The sequence below is a fragment of the Salvia miltiorrhiza genome, chromosome 2, assembly GCF_028751815.1.
Source record: "Salvia miltiorrhiza cultivar Shanhuang (shh) chromosome 2, IMPLAD_Smil_shh, whole genome shotgun sequence".
NCBI classification, from domain to species: domain Eukaryota; kingdom Viridiplantae; phylum Streptophyta; class Magnoliopsida; order Lamiales; family Lamiaceae; genus Salvia; species Salvia miltiorrhiza.
Window position 1 is genome coordinate 20,509,716 of NC_080388.1, and position 16,783 is coordinate 20,526,498.

At 40.4% G+C, this 16,783-nt stretch overlaps 1 protein-coding gene across 1 annotated transcript; it reads right to left on the reverse strand.

The window, feature by feature from the left end:
- Positions 1-115: 115 nt before the first annotated feature.
- On the reverse strand, positions 116-2,510 carry LOC131011520 (GDP-L-galactose phosphorylase 1-like). Its single transcript, XM_057939302.1, has 6 exons — positions 1,971-2,510; positions 1,765-1,889; positions 1,617-1,676; positions 1,274-1,516; positions 754-1,188; positions 116-659 (listed from the first exon to the last, which is right to left on the reverse strand). The coding sequence occupies exons 1-6, from the start codon at positions 2,074-2,076 to the stop codon at positions 318-320; spliced, it is 1,311 nt and encodes a 436-aa protein (XP_057795285.1). The 5' UTR covers positions 2,077-2,510; the 3' UTR covers positions 116-317.
- Between the last annotated feature and the right edge of the window lie 14,273 nt (positions 2,511-16,783).

Sequence of the window (16,783 nt, forward strand, 5' to 3'; positions counted from 1 at the left end):
AACATGTTTGGTTGATTTATTCGACCTTGTTTACGCGTTTCATAAATCGTTATCTTCGCTGATCAATTTAACTTCCAAATCCATGCGTGGTTCCACTTTAATATAGCACCTCAACTAAAATGTAAGAAATTCAGTAGTATTCCATTGACATGTTATGGTATATTGCACATAAATCACAAGGCACAATATGCAAGTAATTAGCATACCAAATTAAAATACATATAACCTATAACATAGCAAAACAGAGTTTGGCACTATAATGGGAAATGCAGAAACATAATATATCCAAGCTCAAACTCAAAATATGACCAATTTCGCTACACAGCCTGCACCATAGCAGGTTGCAAGGCCTTAAGGCCATCGACATCTTCATGAGATTGAGGGCCGGCACCCGACTCATCTGGTGTGATTGGAGTGACAACTTCATCCTCAACATTGAGGCAGATGGCTTCAAATATAAGCTCCTTAACTTCTTCCAACCTCTCTTCTGAGAGGGAAACCTCTGCCAGAAGCCGCCAGGCATTCTCCTCGGATGCCTCTTCATAGTCCACCTTTCGTTTCAACACCATGTGCCCGCTTATCTCCCAAACAGCCGGATTAACTTGAGTGTCGAGAAGCTCGGAGCTCACTTCCCCTAGAGCCTGTTTCTCTGCATAACACTGTTTGTTTTCACAACCCAAGATTAGAATAGGCCAACACTATGCAAATTCATCAAATGAGAGTTTCATGAAGCAATGAAGAAAAATTCTTCACCTGTGGGAAGAGAAAGATTCGTTTCCCACAATCAGCAATGAGCACATTGTGGGGAATGTTGTTCTCTTGCAGGCAGATGCAGGAGTCCGAGACAACATTGGATAACTCTTCCATAGTCTTGCCACCCTCGAAAACAAACCCTCTGACCGGATAGTTGAGGATATTAGAGATTTCAACGCCACCATTTGTTGTGGTTATCTTCTTAGAAGACGCCTTTTCTATAGGGAAAGGCATCTCTAAGTAATAGGCCTGAAAGTGGAGGTGATTGATGGTTGCGAATGCGCCCAAGCTATTGTAACCCAAGCGGAAGTAGGGGTTTCCGACTTCAGTAGCCATGTAGAGAGCGAGCAAGAAGCTCTGGCGGTCAATCCTCTGAGGCAAGCATTCAAATATCCGAGGGATGAGCAACACGTGCCCGTATTCAATTGGGCTAACCTGTTGAATCATACACAAGCATCCATCAGTAAACTATATCAAGCCAATAGGACAATGAAATCCAAACACGAGATATGAAACATACGTTAATGGCAACAACAGTGGGGGAGTTATCAACATCAATGGGCTTGTTTGGAAAGAAGTGGACTGCATTGTCCTCACTGGCCTCAAACTGAAACAGCACCTCCTCTTGCCCGACTTTTGTGAAGTTGAACTTGCTCTCGTCAAAGGGCTGAAGGACCTTGTCTACACGAAACTCAGTCGGCCTCTTCTTGAGATGCCGGCCCTCATTCAGCTGCGCAACAAATCCATACTTCCCGGGAATCACCTATAAATCATATCATTATCATCATCAATAAACAAACAATCAACCTTGAGTTGCAGTTCCTGATCCGAAACCAGATTCGTTCGCGTATAAGGGCACGTACCTTGGTTTCACAAGCAGTGACATCATAGCGAAAGAGGCCTCTCTCCATTCGATCCTCCCACTGCCACCAAGAAAATCAAGAATATTTCGAAATTCAAGCATTACTTTTCTAGTAAAACAAACAATTGATACAAAAAATATAATTATACCTCCCCAATTAGAAGAGAATCCAGGAAGTCTGCTTGAAGCTCTTTCTTCTCATCAGTGGCAACAGAATCCTTTTCCATAACAACATTGCTCGCCTTCTTAAAAGCGTAGAGAGGTAATTTTGCCCCTAAAAAGACGAAAAAAGATCCGTAAAAAAAAACCTAACAATTGGGCTCAATCGAATTCAACTGAACAAAAGATCAAACACCTGGTAGGCAGCAGTTTCTAAGGCAATTGCGGCCGCAGCCGTCCTCCGAATCCTCCTTTTGGTAGTTGGAGACGACAGTGGGAACCCTCTTGATCCTCAACATCATTTTGAAAAATCTACTTTTTTTCCAATTTAAGACTACTTGATTTTGTTTTCAATATACACTAGAACAATATAGCAGGAACAAAAAACTAGAAGCTACGTAGCTAGCAACCGCCGCCGGCGAGGAAGAGGAGGTCGGAGGGTTTGCCGCCTTCGGCGGGAGAAGCGCCACGTCCGCCGTTCGGCGAAGGGTTGGTCTCTGTCAAACAACCCTTGCGTCGAACTGCTCGGACATGTAGGAGTGGCCGGTTTGCTTGATATATAGCCGTGATTGGTGACAATGTTTCTTCCAGGGAGTTAAGCCCCTCTCAACACCAAGAGAGGGAGAGAGAATGCTGAATTTGTTTGAGAATTATATGGTCATTCGATTGATTGGAGAAGAAGGCCAAGGGTGTTTAAGACTACCCACAGTCGTGACACTCACCCAACCCAACCTTACTCCACTTTTTAATAAAATATTCATTTCTCTCTCATCCACCTACACAACCCACAACCTAACACAATTTTTACTCCCAATGGTGACACCAACCCAACCTACATATTTTTTCTTTTCACTTTATTTTTAAATTATCTTAATATCTAAAATAAAATATAAATATAAATTAAATATTTATTTATTATATTTAATAAATAAAATAAATATTTTTTAAACAAAATTGTAATTATATTATAATTAAACATTGTCATATATTATAATTGATATTTAACTCAATCACAAAGGAAGATTACAAGAATTAAACATACAACTGAAATTAAATATAGCAAAGTACAATACGTGACTTTGAGATTACAACTGAAATTAAACATACAACTGGAAATTCTTTGAGATGTAGGGATCTGACTTAGATTTGGAGAAAATTGAGATTCATAAAATTGAGAATTTGGTTGATTTTCGAAATTTGGAAAAAAAGGAGGAGTCGGATAAGATGAAAAATTTGCAGAATCTTGAGGATTAGGATAATCTTGGGAGTTTTGATGATTTTGAGAATTTGGATAATAATAATTGGGATAATTTGGATCCATAATGAAAATATAGTGAAATGAAGAAAGAGAGAGTTTTTGTTTAGGTGTAAAAATATAGTGAAGTTAGGCTCTATTTATAGAGCAAAAAATAAGAAAAATTTTAATATATTTTTTATAAAAAAAAACATTATAAAATTTTATTTATTCAAATATTTAATCAACCACTTAAAAATTGACAAGTGGCATAAAAAGGAGAAAAGTGGGAGGCGTGACACTGGGGCGGCAGATCCCCCAGGTCACCCATTTTGGATGACTTTTGATTTAATTTAATTACCCCATCTTTTTGTCGTTTCTGGTGACCCCCTCCTCGGGGTCACCGTTGGGGGTAGTCTAAGTAGTAGAGACAAGAGGAGGGTGTGGCTGTGCTTGGGCTGTGTCTATAACTGAACGCACAAGGTTTTACTCCCTCCGTCCACAATTTAATGCCCTATTTGGTTGTGGGCACGAAGATTAAGAAAGCTGAAAAAGGTGTTGTGGTGAAATATAAGGGTAGTTGGCTAAAGTGATAAAGGTAGTTGACTAAAGTGATAAAGTGTAGTAAATATAGAATATAAAAGTGAAAAAGGTGTTTGAAGGTGGGTCCATTAGTGGCAAAGGGTAGTAAATATAGAAAAAGTAGGAGAGTAAAAGGGTACAAAAAGCAAAAACAGGGCATTAATTTGTGGACAGTTTTTTAAAGCCAAACAGGGCATTAAATTGTGGACGGAGAGAGTATTAGTTTGATCAAGTGCAAAGGATTTCTGTTATTGTTATTTTAGGCTGAATAAAAAAGTTTAATACATATTTTTTTTTTGTGGCCGCTTATTTTTGTGACATTATGAGAACTTAAAGAAAACCATAAATATGATAATTTTATAATATTTGTAATTGTAAGCACAATCAAAACAAAATACATGGATGTTATATCAACATTTTTAAAATTTTATTCTGTTCCAAAAATTGCACAAATGGATCATACTTTGTCACAGTCCGCTATTCTTAATGGTGGTTTAGCTGCATTTATGACTTGGGATGAGAGTTAAAAAGCGTGGAAAGAAAGGACATTTACTTAACATGAAAATATTTTGAGAAAACATGACATTAAAAGAAAGTAATAGGATCCTATTTGATCATTCAAATACTTACAAAACGTTCACATAAGGGTGACCTAATCGAGGGAGATTACCCAAGAAGATCAGGCGTTACCCGATAAATCGAGTAAGCCTCCATGGAAGCCACAGTGGGGGACACGATCTGTGGATGACTCGAGTGGCACCGATCGTTCAGAGCAAACCTTAAAGCAGGAAAACGAAGAGATGGCGCAGAATAATCCACAATACATGGGAGACTTCACCCGGCCCGTCATAAGGGACACTAACACCTCGGCTATTGTGCTCCCTACCGCAGTCAGAAATTACAACTTGAAGCCAAACGATTCAAGTTTGCTACCAATTTTCCACGGGATGCCGAACGAGGACGCCCTGCAGTTCATTCACGATTTTTGCACTCAAGTGCAAACCATCCCACTGCTGAATCTTACTGAGGATCAATTAAAGCTCAAGTTTTTCCCTTATGCACTTAAGGATAGGGCCAGGACGTGGATGCTATCTCTGCCACCCAACTCCATAACCACTTGGGGGGAAGTTTGTGAGAAGTTCATGCTGAAATACTACCCGAATCACCAGACACAGGAGATCAGAGCTCAAATAATGAACTTCATCTAAGGAACGGACGAGCCATTTCATGAGGCTTGGGAAAGATTTCAAGAACTCCTCCGCCAATGCCCGCAACATCAATTTACCAATGTGATGTTGATGCAATTTTCTACGACGGGCTAGTGCATACTTCCCAATTCATCATGGACAGCACTGCAGGAGAGAACATAGCTAGGAAGACTACAGACGAGCTAAAGGCAATATTCAAGACCTTAGCCGAGAGTTCCCAGCAGAAATCAGTCCGTAGAAATAAGGTTGAGGCCAGTGCTGTATCACAGACTAGCGAGCTGCAGAAACAGTTGGCTACACTTATGAGAGAATGTTAGGTCCCGGGGGGTCTCGAATAGGTGTATGGGGGGGGGGGGAGAAATACACCTATGGGCTATTTTTACAAAATCCTTAATCAGAGGGATCTCAAGATAGAGATCTAAACGAAACTTTACACGCAAACAAAGACACCTGTTGACTGAAAACAGTTTTGACCAAACAGGGTTGACGACTGATACTGAACGCACTTCAGTAAGGAGTTATCAGTTAAGTTGCTGGAACTTAACTGATGCACTTATGGGCTTCAGTCGAGTTTGCTAAAACAGAGATGATAACACTCTTCCTGACTATCAAAAGATAGATCAGTCAGACTGATATCATACGCAGTGGAAATTAAACTTAGTTTCGCAATAGCCTCGGTTGAGCACGTTGTTGGTCTTAGGTTTCTCTTTGCAGTTAATCAGTATTCAGTTTATCAATTGAAACAACACAAGTAGGAATGTAAAACTGAAAGCTGTAAACAACACAGAGACTTTTACGTGGTTCGGAAAAACCCTTTCCTACATCCACGGTCGGTTGATCAGACCAACAATCCACTCCGCAAGTGCTTAACAGGTGCACTGCAAACCAAGCCGTGTGCTTGCCGGGTGCACACAACCGTACCACTGAAGAAAACCCTTCTTCAGTACCCACGCTTTACTCGCGTCGGATTTCTCTTGCTTAGCACAACCCGCGCTAAGACTCTCAGAGACAGAAAACCCTTCTGACCTCCGAATCACTCAAAACACTCAAATCTTTCTTTTGGAAATGAGGTTTGAACGAGTGCCAACTATACTGCAAAGAACAAGTTCTTTTTAGCAAGTTTGACCTTCGCTTCTGGGTAAACAGAGGTTTGCCTAAGGTCTAAGAGAATGTATGTAATCAGCAGTGACTGATTTTGGCTTTGGAATTCTCTTCTTCGATTCAAGCTTTGGGGAGATTAAGCTTTAGGCTGAGTAGCAATTTCGGCAGAGCTTCAGCTTATGTCGTTGAATCGGTGAAGATTGAAGTTGATCCTCGAGCGCTATTTGTAGGAGAACTCTTGAATAGCTCCGTTGGCGTAGAACGTCCTCAAGATTTCTTCCGTTTGAGAGCAATTCGAATTTGGGCTGAGGCTTCAATCTTCGAGGTTCCTTGTCTGGTGGAAACGACTCTCTTGAGGGACAGGAGATGTGACGTCTCTGATAAAGTAACCATCAAATAGTACATTTAATGCGGCTGTACTTTGTGAGTACGTGGCTTCCTTTGAACGTTGGAAGATCAGTCCGAGGAAGACTGATCAACTGATACTTGACTTTAGTATCAGTCTGTGGCACGCATTAAGTAATCAGTTCCAAACTGATTCTTCAGCTGATACTTCAGTTGGTATCTTCAGTCTTCAGTCTTCAGTCCTTCGTCCTTCAGTCTTCAGTCTTCAGTCCTTCGTCCTTCAGTCTTCAGTCTTCAGTCTTAAGTCTTCCGAACCGCATACTAAACTAGAAACGAACTCTAACACTTGAGTTCAAAAACTGTTCTAGTCTATTACAATTAAGACCTATGAATTTTGGTATCATCAAAACAAGGATTAGGATATTCCACAAGGTTCCCAACAGAGAAGTACAACAGCTCAAGATGAGCAAGACGGAAGCTGCACCTGTCCCTGCGCAGAGCTTAGAACCTTGTGGAATCTGTGGTGATTTTAGCCACAGAGTTAATCAATGCAACAGAATGGGCGATTTTACTCCAGAGGGTGCAGCTGAAGTTTATGCGGCGCAAGGATTTCGGAGCAGACCACAATTTGGGCAGACTTACAATCAAGGCCAACGAAACTTCAATAGCGGATGGAGAGGTCAGCAACCTTATGCAACGCAACAACACTTTTCCCAACCATATCCACCGAGGTATCAGCTGCAAGGGAATTTTCAGCCTGCTCAACAAGTTCAGAATGCTCCACAGTATCAAAAGCAGAAACAGTCTCTGGATGAGACGATGCAATCATTTATGGAGATGAGCAAGCAAAACATGGAGTCTCAGGCAGCCACCATCAAACGCCTTGAGACTACTGTGGGGGTTTGATTGTGTTAATTTAGAGTTAAATATTCTGGAAATTGGTGCGTTTATGGGTTTGTTAATGCTTTGTAGGAGCTTTTGATAAAACAGGAGGAAGAATGCTAAGTTCGAGTTTTTAGATCATAAAGTGCTATTTTAGGCTCAAAGTGGAGCCAGAGCTAACAATCCCAAGCCAGAGCTGAATTCCAGAGTCGGCAGAGCTAAATTCCAGAGTCGACAGAATTGACCAAAACTCGACAGAGCTAAAGTTCCAGAGCTGACCAAGCGAAGTTCCAGAACTGACCAATCTTCACAGAGCGGACTTTCCAGACTTCCTTTGCCAGAGCTGGCATTCATGTGTGCAGAGCTAAATCTACAGAGCTGGCATTTATTCGTCCAGAGCTGATACAATTCCAGAGTTGGCTACTCATACAAAGATGATATTTCTACAGAGCTGACTTCCAGCTCTGCCATAACTCGCCAGATCTGCCAAGACTTGCCAGAGCTGCCAAGACTTGCTGAGCAAGTTATCCTGAAGTCCCCTGTGCGCGCACGCTGCCTTGATGTTTATCTTTTAAGCCCAGTTTTGATGAGCCGTTTTGAGGGTTTTTAGGGTTGATCGGTAGTCTATATATAAGGCTTAATGTTCTTCATGAAAAATAATCATTTAGCCTTCGCAACAAGATTAGCTTCGACCTTAGGTAATCAAAACAATCTTTAGTTTAATTCTCATTTTTCATTGATAGTTCTTTAGTTTCGAGTTTTAGTTAGTTCTTAGTTTGCTTTCAATTCAGTTTTAGTTAGTTCTTCGTTTAGAGTTGTAATCAAGTGACAGATTTGCTTCTCGAGACGATTTCGATATTTATTTTATTTATGTTAATTCCTTGCTTCTACTTTAATTATGTTTAGCTTTAGATTATGCAATTTCGTTTACGTTAGATTAGATTAGAAGCTTTTAATTAAAGATATTTAAATTCTTAGCGTAGTAACTTTTAAATTCAACTCGCCTAGTTAGTTCTTTTAGTTTATGCGTTTAATTCTGCCTAGGGTTAGTAATTTATTTATGCTTAAGTATTTATGCTTTGTTATTTTCTGCCTAGTTAATTATTCTTTTCTGCCAAGTTAATTTTAAGATTAAGTTTTTAGTTAAGTTTAAATTACAAGCATTAGTTAATGATTCTTTTCCGCCTAGATAATTCTTTAGTTTAAGTTTCTAGTTAAGTTTAATTTCCAAGCTTTAGTTAATTTTACAGTTTTCAATCTGTTCTTTACTGCTTTCGAGTGATACAATTAGAAGCTCTTTAAGATCTTCCTTGAGACACGATATTGGGTCAACTTATCATTGCTAGAGTATTTGATTTATGCTTAATTGTTCTTATTTTGGAGGTTTTCATGTGCTTATTTTGAGTTAAATATCCTGGAAATTGGTGCATTTATGGGTTTGTTTTATGCTTTGCAGGAGATTCTGATTTTATAGATGGAAGAGTGTTATGTTGGAGATTTTGGGTCAGAATTGTGTACTTAGGCGTAAACTGGTGTCCAGAGCTAAAAGTCCACGCCAGAGCAGAGCTGAGAAGCTGCGCCAGAGCAGATCTGCGCTGATAGGTCTGCATCAGAGCAGAGCTCACTTCCATAGTAAGGGCAGACCATCTCCAGAGCTGAACTTCACTATCAGAGCTGAATTCTCCAGAGCAGAACAAACTTGTCAGAGCAGAGCTAAAACTTGACAGAGTTGAAGCTCAGTCACCAGAGCTGACTTTACGCACCAGAGTTAACACAATTCCAGAGCTGGCGATTTCTCGCCAGAGCTACCGTTACTTGCAGAGCACGCGACCAGCTGGACTTTCCTTCCCTGTTACGATTCTATTTCCTTAAGATAAGTTTGCTGGGCCGATTTTGATGGTAATTAGGATTGGAATGAATTCTATAAATAGGGTCTTAATATTTATTGTAATAATCAATCCTATGCCCTAATCTTTCGTTCCACCTTGGAGAATCATCCTTCCGCAAGGCAACCAAAGACTTAGGCTTTTCAAGTTTTCATTGTTCTTCAAGTTTTCGAGTTCTTTGTTCTAGTTAGATTTCAAGTTTAGTTTTGTTTAGTTTTCCTTTCGAATTTGTAATCAAGTGACAGTGGTTGCACCTTCGAGAAGTTTATGGTATTTCGTATTTACTTTAATTCGTTTGCTTCATTATGTTTATGTTTAGCTTTCAATTATGCAATTTTGTTATGTTTATGCTTTGCTTTAAATTATGCAATTTAGTTTATGTTCATTAGATTAGAAGCTTTAATTAAAGTTATTTAAATTTTTAGTTAGAAACGTTAAAATTCTTTTCGCCTTTACTTTAATCGTTTAATCTTGCCTAGGGTTTAATAGTTTATTTCGCCTAGTTAATTCTAAGTTCAGTTTTAAATTGAGTTTTTAATTACAAGTCTTAGTTTAATAATCCAAGTTTACTGCTTTCTAGTGACATAATTAAAAGCCCTTTAAGATCTTCCTTGAGAGATGACTTTGCGTTAGCTTACACGTTATAGTAGATCTCGTCCTATTGCGAGTCGACTCGGCTCCCCTCTGGCAGGGCAGAGGACTCGGCTCCCCTCTGGCAGGGCAGAGCTCGCGTCCCGAGCAGAGCTCGCAAGCTAGAGCAAAACTCACAGACCAGTGCACAGAACTCCAAGGCCAGAGCTCGGCTTCAAACCATCGAAAGAAAAGACATTTTTAACTTCATCAATGTTCAACCATCATCTCTATACATCCATTATTTCCTCAAAGTATTTCATTCATAGTTCTTCATCGAAGAATACAATAGCTCAAACCATTGGAATATCTCATCTCATCATAAACTTATTTATATATATATCTCAGTAAAATATTTCTCATAAAATACTGATATGCAAAATAATAATAACTGTATGCTATTTCCCGATTTTAAAAATAATCTCGTTCTCCAAAATCTCGAAAATAATCTGTGTTAACACAAAACAAATCATACTCACATCATCATAACAAATAGTCATGCAGACAATCACCCAAACCATCTCAGATAAAACACGGATAAAATTCTCATTAAAGCAATCAACAATCATCTCTCAATTAGATCATCTTTCAGATCGACTCTCCCTTCTATAGGGTTTCTCACTCACTTATCTCAACTCTATTCTTAAACAGATGTTCTTATTAACAATAGGACAATTAATCTCACAGGTACCTCTGTATCCGTTATCGGGAAAAATAAATTATGCTCTTTTCTCAATTCAATCAGCATCTCTATCTCAACTCGTTTTCTCAAACTGCTCACTCTCCATCCTCATCATGATTCTATCAGACTCATATCTCCATCTAGAAGAATAATTCGTCTCATCAAAATAATGTAACTCTAATGCTCAATATCTCTATTTATCATCATTACTCCATCTCATTTTATTTATAATCTCATATCTCAGTACCGCAGTACTCTCTGTAGTGTCTCGACACTACTACTACTCATAAAAGTACGGGGTGTTACATCGCAGCTCCTTTCTTGTCCCTTATTTCTATATTGAACTCTTGTAATAGTAAGATCCACCTGATGAGTCGAGGTTTGGATTCCTTCTTGGCCATCAAATACTTCAATGCAGCATGATCCGTTTAGACCACCGCCTTCGTTCCCAAAAGGTAGGATCGAAACTTTTCTATGGCAAACACCACCGCCAAGAGTTCTTTCTCAGTAGTGGTATAGCTGCACTGTGCTGGATTCAGTGTTTTGGATGCGTAGTAGATCACGCAACTTTCTTTGCCTTTCTTCTGTCCCAGTACTGCTCCAACGGTGTGGTTGCTGGCATCACACATGATCTCGAACGGTAAATCCCACACCGGAGGTTGAATAATGGGCGCCGACACCAACTTGTTTCTCAAAATCGTGAATGCCTCCTTACAATCATCATCAAATTCAAACGGCACATCTTGTTGAAGAAGTCTGGTCAGGGGCTGGGCAATCTTGGCAAAATCTTTGATAAATCGCCGGTAGAAACCTGCATGGCCAAGGAAAGCCCGTATGTGCTTTACGGTAGTCGGGTAGGGCAATTTGGCGATGGAATCAACTTTCGCCTTGTCCACTTCAATTCCCCTTTCTGAAATCACATGCCCAAGCACTATTCCTTCCCTTACCATAAAATGGCACTTTTCATAATTAAGGACCAGGCTCTTCTCCACACATCTTTTCAATCTAGCGTAGTGTTTAGGTTGAGTCAGTGTCCTTGTCCTATTGTAAGTCAATCTAGAGGTGTTTTAGGTTGAGTCAGCAAAACAAGGACGTCATTCAAGGGAAAGACAAGATACTCCTCTGAAAGGATTTGGCCCAATCTCTCCCAGAAGTTACAATGGTAGAAAATATACCATAGTTATCGTAGATGATTATTCTCGATATACTTGGGTTATATTTATCTACAACAAAGGGGAAACACTGCTGGAATTGCCAAAGCTGTTGAAAAGACTAAGCGTTGAAAAGGAAGTCAACATCATCAGCATCAGATCAGATAGAGGGACTGAATTCCTCAATGCAGTCATTCGTGACTACTGCGAAGTGCGAGGAATCAGTCATCAAACCTCTACAACAAGAACTCCACAGCAAAATAGAGTAGCAGAAAGAAGAAACAGGTCTTTGAAGGAAGCAGCAAGGACGATGCTAGCTGAATCAAAACTCCCACTGAAGTTTTGGGCTGAAGCAGTCAACAACGCGTGCTATACATAGAACCGCTCCTTCGTCACTCAAAGACATGGAAAGACTCCATACGAGATATGGAAGAACAGGAAGCCAACAATCTCATACTTTCATGCTTTCGGTTCTCGGTGTTTCATTCATAACAATGACAAAAGAAAGTTAAACATATTTGATAGCAAGGCTGATCCAGGAATTTCCTTGGATACTCTGGACCTGAACGATCCAGCAAAGCCTATCGAGTGTTTAACTCTCAAACTTTTTGTGTGGAAGAAACACCTCATGTTATTTTTGACAAGTCTACTGATGATTTCAGGAAATAGGAAACTGAAAGAAATGCTGAGAACATTGAAGTTTACAAGACTAAAATGAAAAGCACCAAACCCACTAAAGTGTTGGTGTGGGGACCAGGAAATTAAGAGGATACTGAAAAGCTTCAGTATCAGAAGATCAAGCAAAGATCTAAAGGTCCGACTAGAGATGCTACAGAAAGCATCAGTCAAGGGAGAACTCCAACAGCTGAAGAACAAGTTGAACCTGCTGCTGCAACATCAGTTCAACACTCCCCTGCTCAAGAAATAAATGAAGGACTAGGATCCATCCTGACTGAAGAACCTCCACCCTCACCAGAAGAAATCAAGAAGTATCGAACATGGTTTGAACTCCACTCAAAAGACAACATCATTGGAGAACCATCAGATGATGTGATGACTCGAAGATCGATGTGCAACCTCGTCATCGACATCAACCAGAACTGCATCAACGAAGATAAGAATTTCAGCTATTTCTTATCGTCTACAGAGCCCAAAGACATTGAAGAAGCACTGAAGTCCACTCAATGGGTTATCGCAATGCAAGAAGAACTCAATAAATTCAACCGGAATGGATTTTCAAAAATAAGAAAGACGAAGAAGGTCACGTAGTGAGAAACAAAGAAAGGCTAGTGGTCAAAGGGTACAGTCAAGAAGAAGGAATCGACTACGATGAAACCATTGCACCTGTTGCAAGACAGGAAGCAGTCAGGCTTTTCTTAGCCTTTGCCGCTCACAAAGGATTCAAAGTACACCAAATGGATGTGAAGTGCGCATTTCTCAATGGAGTGCTCACCGATGATGTCTATGTGGAACAACCTCCGGGTTTTGAGGTTGCTGGACTAGAAAAGGTGTACAAGCTGAAAAAGGCGCTCTATGGATTGAAGCAAGCTCCAAGAGCATGGTATGATACTCTCTCTGAGTATCTAGTTGAACAACGATTCAAGAAAGGATCAGTTGACAGGACTCTGTTCACTCTAAAAGAAGGAGATGATCTCCTACTTGTTAAGATTTATGTCGATGACATAATCTTAGGATCCAAATCTGAAAGAATGTGCAAGAAGTTTGCTGACATTATGACGAATAAATTCCAGATGTCAATGATGGTGAAATGAATTTCTTTTTGGGATTACAAGTCAAGCAGACCAAAGAAGGAATACTGATCAATCAGTCAAAGTATGCCAAAGAACTTATCACCAAGTTCGGCATTCAGTACATGAAATCAGTCAAGATTCCAATGAACACCAACTGGAAGGTGGATCCAGGATCGGAAGGAAAATCTGTATCTTCAACCAAATACAGAGAAATCATTGGATCATTACTCTATTTAACTACTAGCAGACCAGATATCGCGTATGCAGTCGGAGTTTGTGCAAGATATCAGTCAGATCCAAAATAAGCTCATATGGATGCACTAAAACGGTGACGAGCCCGTTTTTCGTGCTCTTTTTGTGTCTATTTTTTAGGTTTAGATCGAGTATTTTTGCATGTTTTTGTGTGTGCTTGTGCCTGGTAGGGCATGTTTTGGGCACAGGAAGTGTGCAGGAGGCATAAGGAGAAAACCGGCTCTATTCCGCGAAAGAGGCAAGTACCTGACTGCAAGCAAGGGCACAGACCATTCTGTGCCCACATCGAGTACCGCATGGGATCGGGTCGTGTTTGGGAAGAAACTAAGGGATTGAAGGCAAAGGAAATGAGGCCAAGAGAGAAGTTGAAGTTGGGCACAACTGGAGTGAATAGGCGCAGGCGGGAGAATCTGCCCCTCGGGTCTAGAAAATGAAGGAAATTCACTTACCTTCCACAGCCGAGATTCATTGCCATACCGGAGGCTCTGCAGATCTTAGGGCACCCCATGGAAGGAAAGAATCAACCATGCAAACCCTAGCCCAGCCGCCACCTGTTCTGGGCCAAGCCTAGCCCATGTCTTCTCTATAAATATGGATGCACCTGCCCAGAGGAAAGAGTTCAGCGAGTTCAGAGTTCAACAACCCTGAGAATTGAAGTCCGGCTGTGTACTGTTCCAGGCCGACCCCTTACGCGGCCACTTTTCTTTAATAGCTTTCCCTAGTTTTTGTTCATGTGTTGAGTGACTGTGAGGCAAATACACGGCTACAGGCCACTTTACTTTTCAGTGTTATGTTTTGTTTGTCTATGACCGGAGTCGGTGCTGGCAAGTACTTTGTTTGATTTACGCCTAGACAACTTTCAATTAAAGTATGTTTTTCTTCACTTACTTTGCTTTTATTTCTATGTTTATGAGTAGCTAAGTTCCTTTGCCCAGTATGGGCTAGTTAAGGTTGATGTGGGGTAATTAAAATTCGTGAGGTCAAAACGGGCACAGGAATTGTGCAGTCACATTCCTGAAGCATTTGGCCTGATGCCAATACAACTTGGCCAAACCTGGAGTTTCAAGCGGACGGTGACGCTCTGGGCATAACCAAATTACAAGCAACAAGTGGAACCATTAATGGAGAAATTCGGTTCCACATAGTGCGGCAAATGTGGGAAAGGTGATCGTATGTCTTCGGACATGCTTATGGGTCATTTGGGTCCGTCAGCCACATGAAGGGCACAGATGATGATGGGGTAGGCTGCGCACGTGACGAGTAAAAAAAGGGGCCCAGCCTATTGACTACTATCCATAACCAAATATGAGACCGCACAATGAAAATCCTTGAACCTATGACCGAAAGAATTATCCCATATCCTACCGAGACTATGCCCACACCGGGTTCCCTTTATTACTGACTATTTTCTTGTATTTTCTATTTCAGCATTTACATATTGCCCATAGATAGATTTCAATTCTGTTTTGGCCACAGGTTGGCAAGTGACACATTTGCCCAGAGACGGGCAACCAAATATAAAGCTTGTGACACGAGTACTGTGATACACCGATTCCTTGTGGGTTCGACCCTATTACTTGCCATTAATACTAACCTTAATTGCAGGGCATAGAAAAATACAAATATCATTTGCCCGAAGTCTCACGACGGGCTTCGGCAAGCAGATTCTAAGATATCTCAAAGGCACGCCCAACTTAGGATTGTAGTATCCAGCTGACGACGACTTCAAGTTTACCGGATACTCAGACTTAGATTTTGCAGGATGCAAAATTGATCGCAAATCAATTTCAGGAGCCTGTCAGTTCCTAGGCAACAAGCTTATCTCTTGGTTTTCAAAGAAGCAGACTTCAGTCACCACATCTACAACTGAAGCTGAATGCGTTGCTGCGGGAAGTTTCTGTTCACAATTGCTATGGATAGTCCAACAACTGAAGGACTACGGGATCGAAGAAAAGGAAGTCGCAATCTATTGCGACAGCTCCAGTGCTATTGCAATCTCGCAGAATCTAGTTCATCACATTCGAGTCAAGCATATCGCAATCCGTCATCACTTCATTCGTGATCATGTGGAAAAAAAGAATGTCTCAGTTGAATGGATTCCGACCGCAGTTCAGAGAGCATACTTGTTGACCAAAGCTCTTCCAGAAGATAGGTTCAATGATCTTTGTGGAAGGATCGACCTTATCAACCCTGAAGAATGATGCTGATCTTGAAGATTTCAACTGCAGTCACGATGACTGTTGCTCAGTCAACTAGTGCTCCTCAACTGATGACGTGGCAATCAAAGAAGATGAGTCTTCATCTGAGGGGGAACTTATTCTTATAAGTCAACCAGAAAAGTGGTATCGAGTGACTAACAATGATCAGTCGATCAGTAAGTATCTTCGACTTACTTTGTGTATATCAGTTAATTCAGTTATGAGTTCTTAATAGTCTTCAAAGATTTTTCTCTAACTGATCAGTCTCTTTCAAAGACTTTAACTGATTGTTGGAAATAAAAATTGAAATATATGTGAAGGACAAGTACTTTTAATTGAATTTTAAAATGTTTTAACTTGTCATAATCCTTTACTTAGCTTCTTTCCAACTCTTTTACCTCTTAAATAAAAATCTTGAAAATCTCATTGATTTGACAAATTGCAATGATTTTTATTCTCTTTCTACCTTTTTGAAGCTTCCGTCCTCTACAGTGACAGCGGACGTGAAAAATTTCTCCAAAATGATTTTAGGCACAATATTCGAAAAACTTTTTATCTTCCTTACTTAGTATTTTAAATACTTTACACTTGCAACTTTTCCTACATCACAACTAACAACTTTCCACAAACACTTTTCAAAAGTTGCAGAAAACTTTCGTACTGACAATGGAGAGATCAATGACAAAATAGTCATGGAGTGGGAGAATGATGCTCGCACAACTGGTCTACACAGGACCCTTCCACTGGATATCGACATTTCTCTGACGTCAAGCTTGTTTCTACCCTCACTTATATCCAGCGACAAGAGTGTCTTCCATTCTAATGCCAGGCGCCAAGAAGCTTCTACGCTTCAGGAGGTTATCAAGCATATTTCACATATCTTGCTGACCTCCATGGCAGGAAACAACAACAAGCTCTCTATCTCGTTGTCTGTCGGCATCCCCAACCGTACATGGTCTTTTCAACTAAGACCTCATGCCAGCAAATCGACAATGCTAGTCCTCACGACTATCACTGAGTCGATTTTTGCCTCTCATACCCATCACCACCTATTCTTCTCTCTCTCTCTCCATCTATAAGCCCACATCCTCCCTTTAAGGTCTGTAT

Coding starts and splice junctions, on each gene's coding strand:
- LOC131011520 (XM_057939302.1), bottom strand. CDS start 2,076: ATGATGTTGAGGATCAAGAGGGTTCCCACTGTCGTCTCCAACTACCAA. Junction 1,890..1,970: donor TAGAAACTGCTGCCTACCAG/GTGTTTGATCTT, acceptor TCGTCTTTTTAG/GGGCAAAATTACCTCTCTAC. Junction 1,189..1,273: donor CCACTGTTGTTGCCATTAAC/GTATGTTTCATA, acceptor ATGATTCAACAG/GTTAGCCCAATTGAATACGG.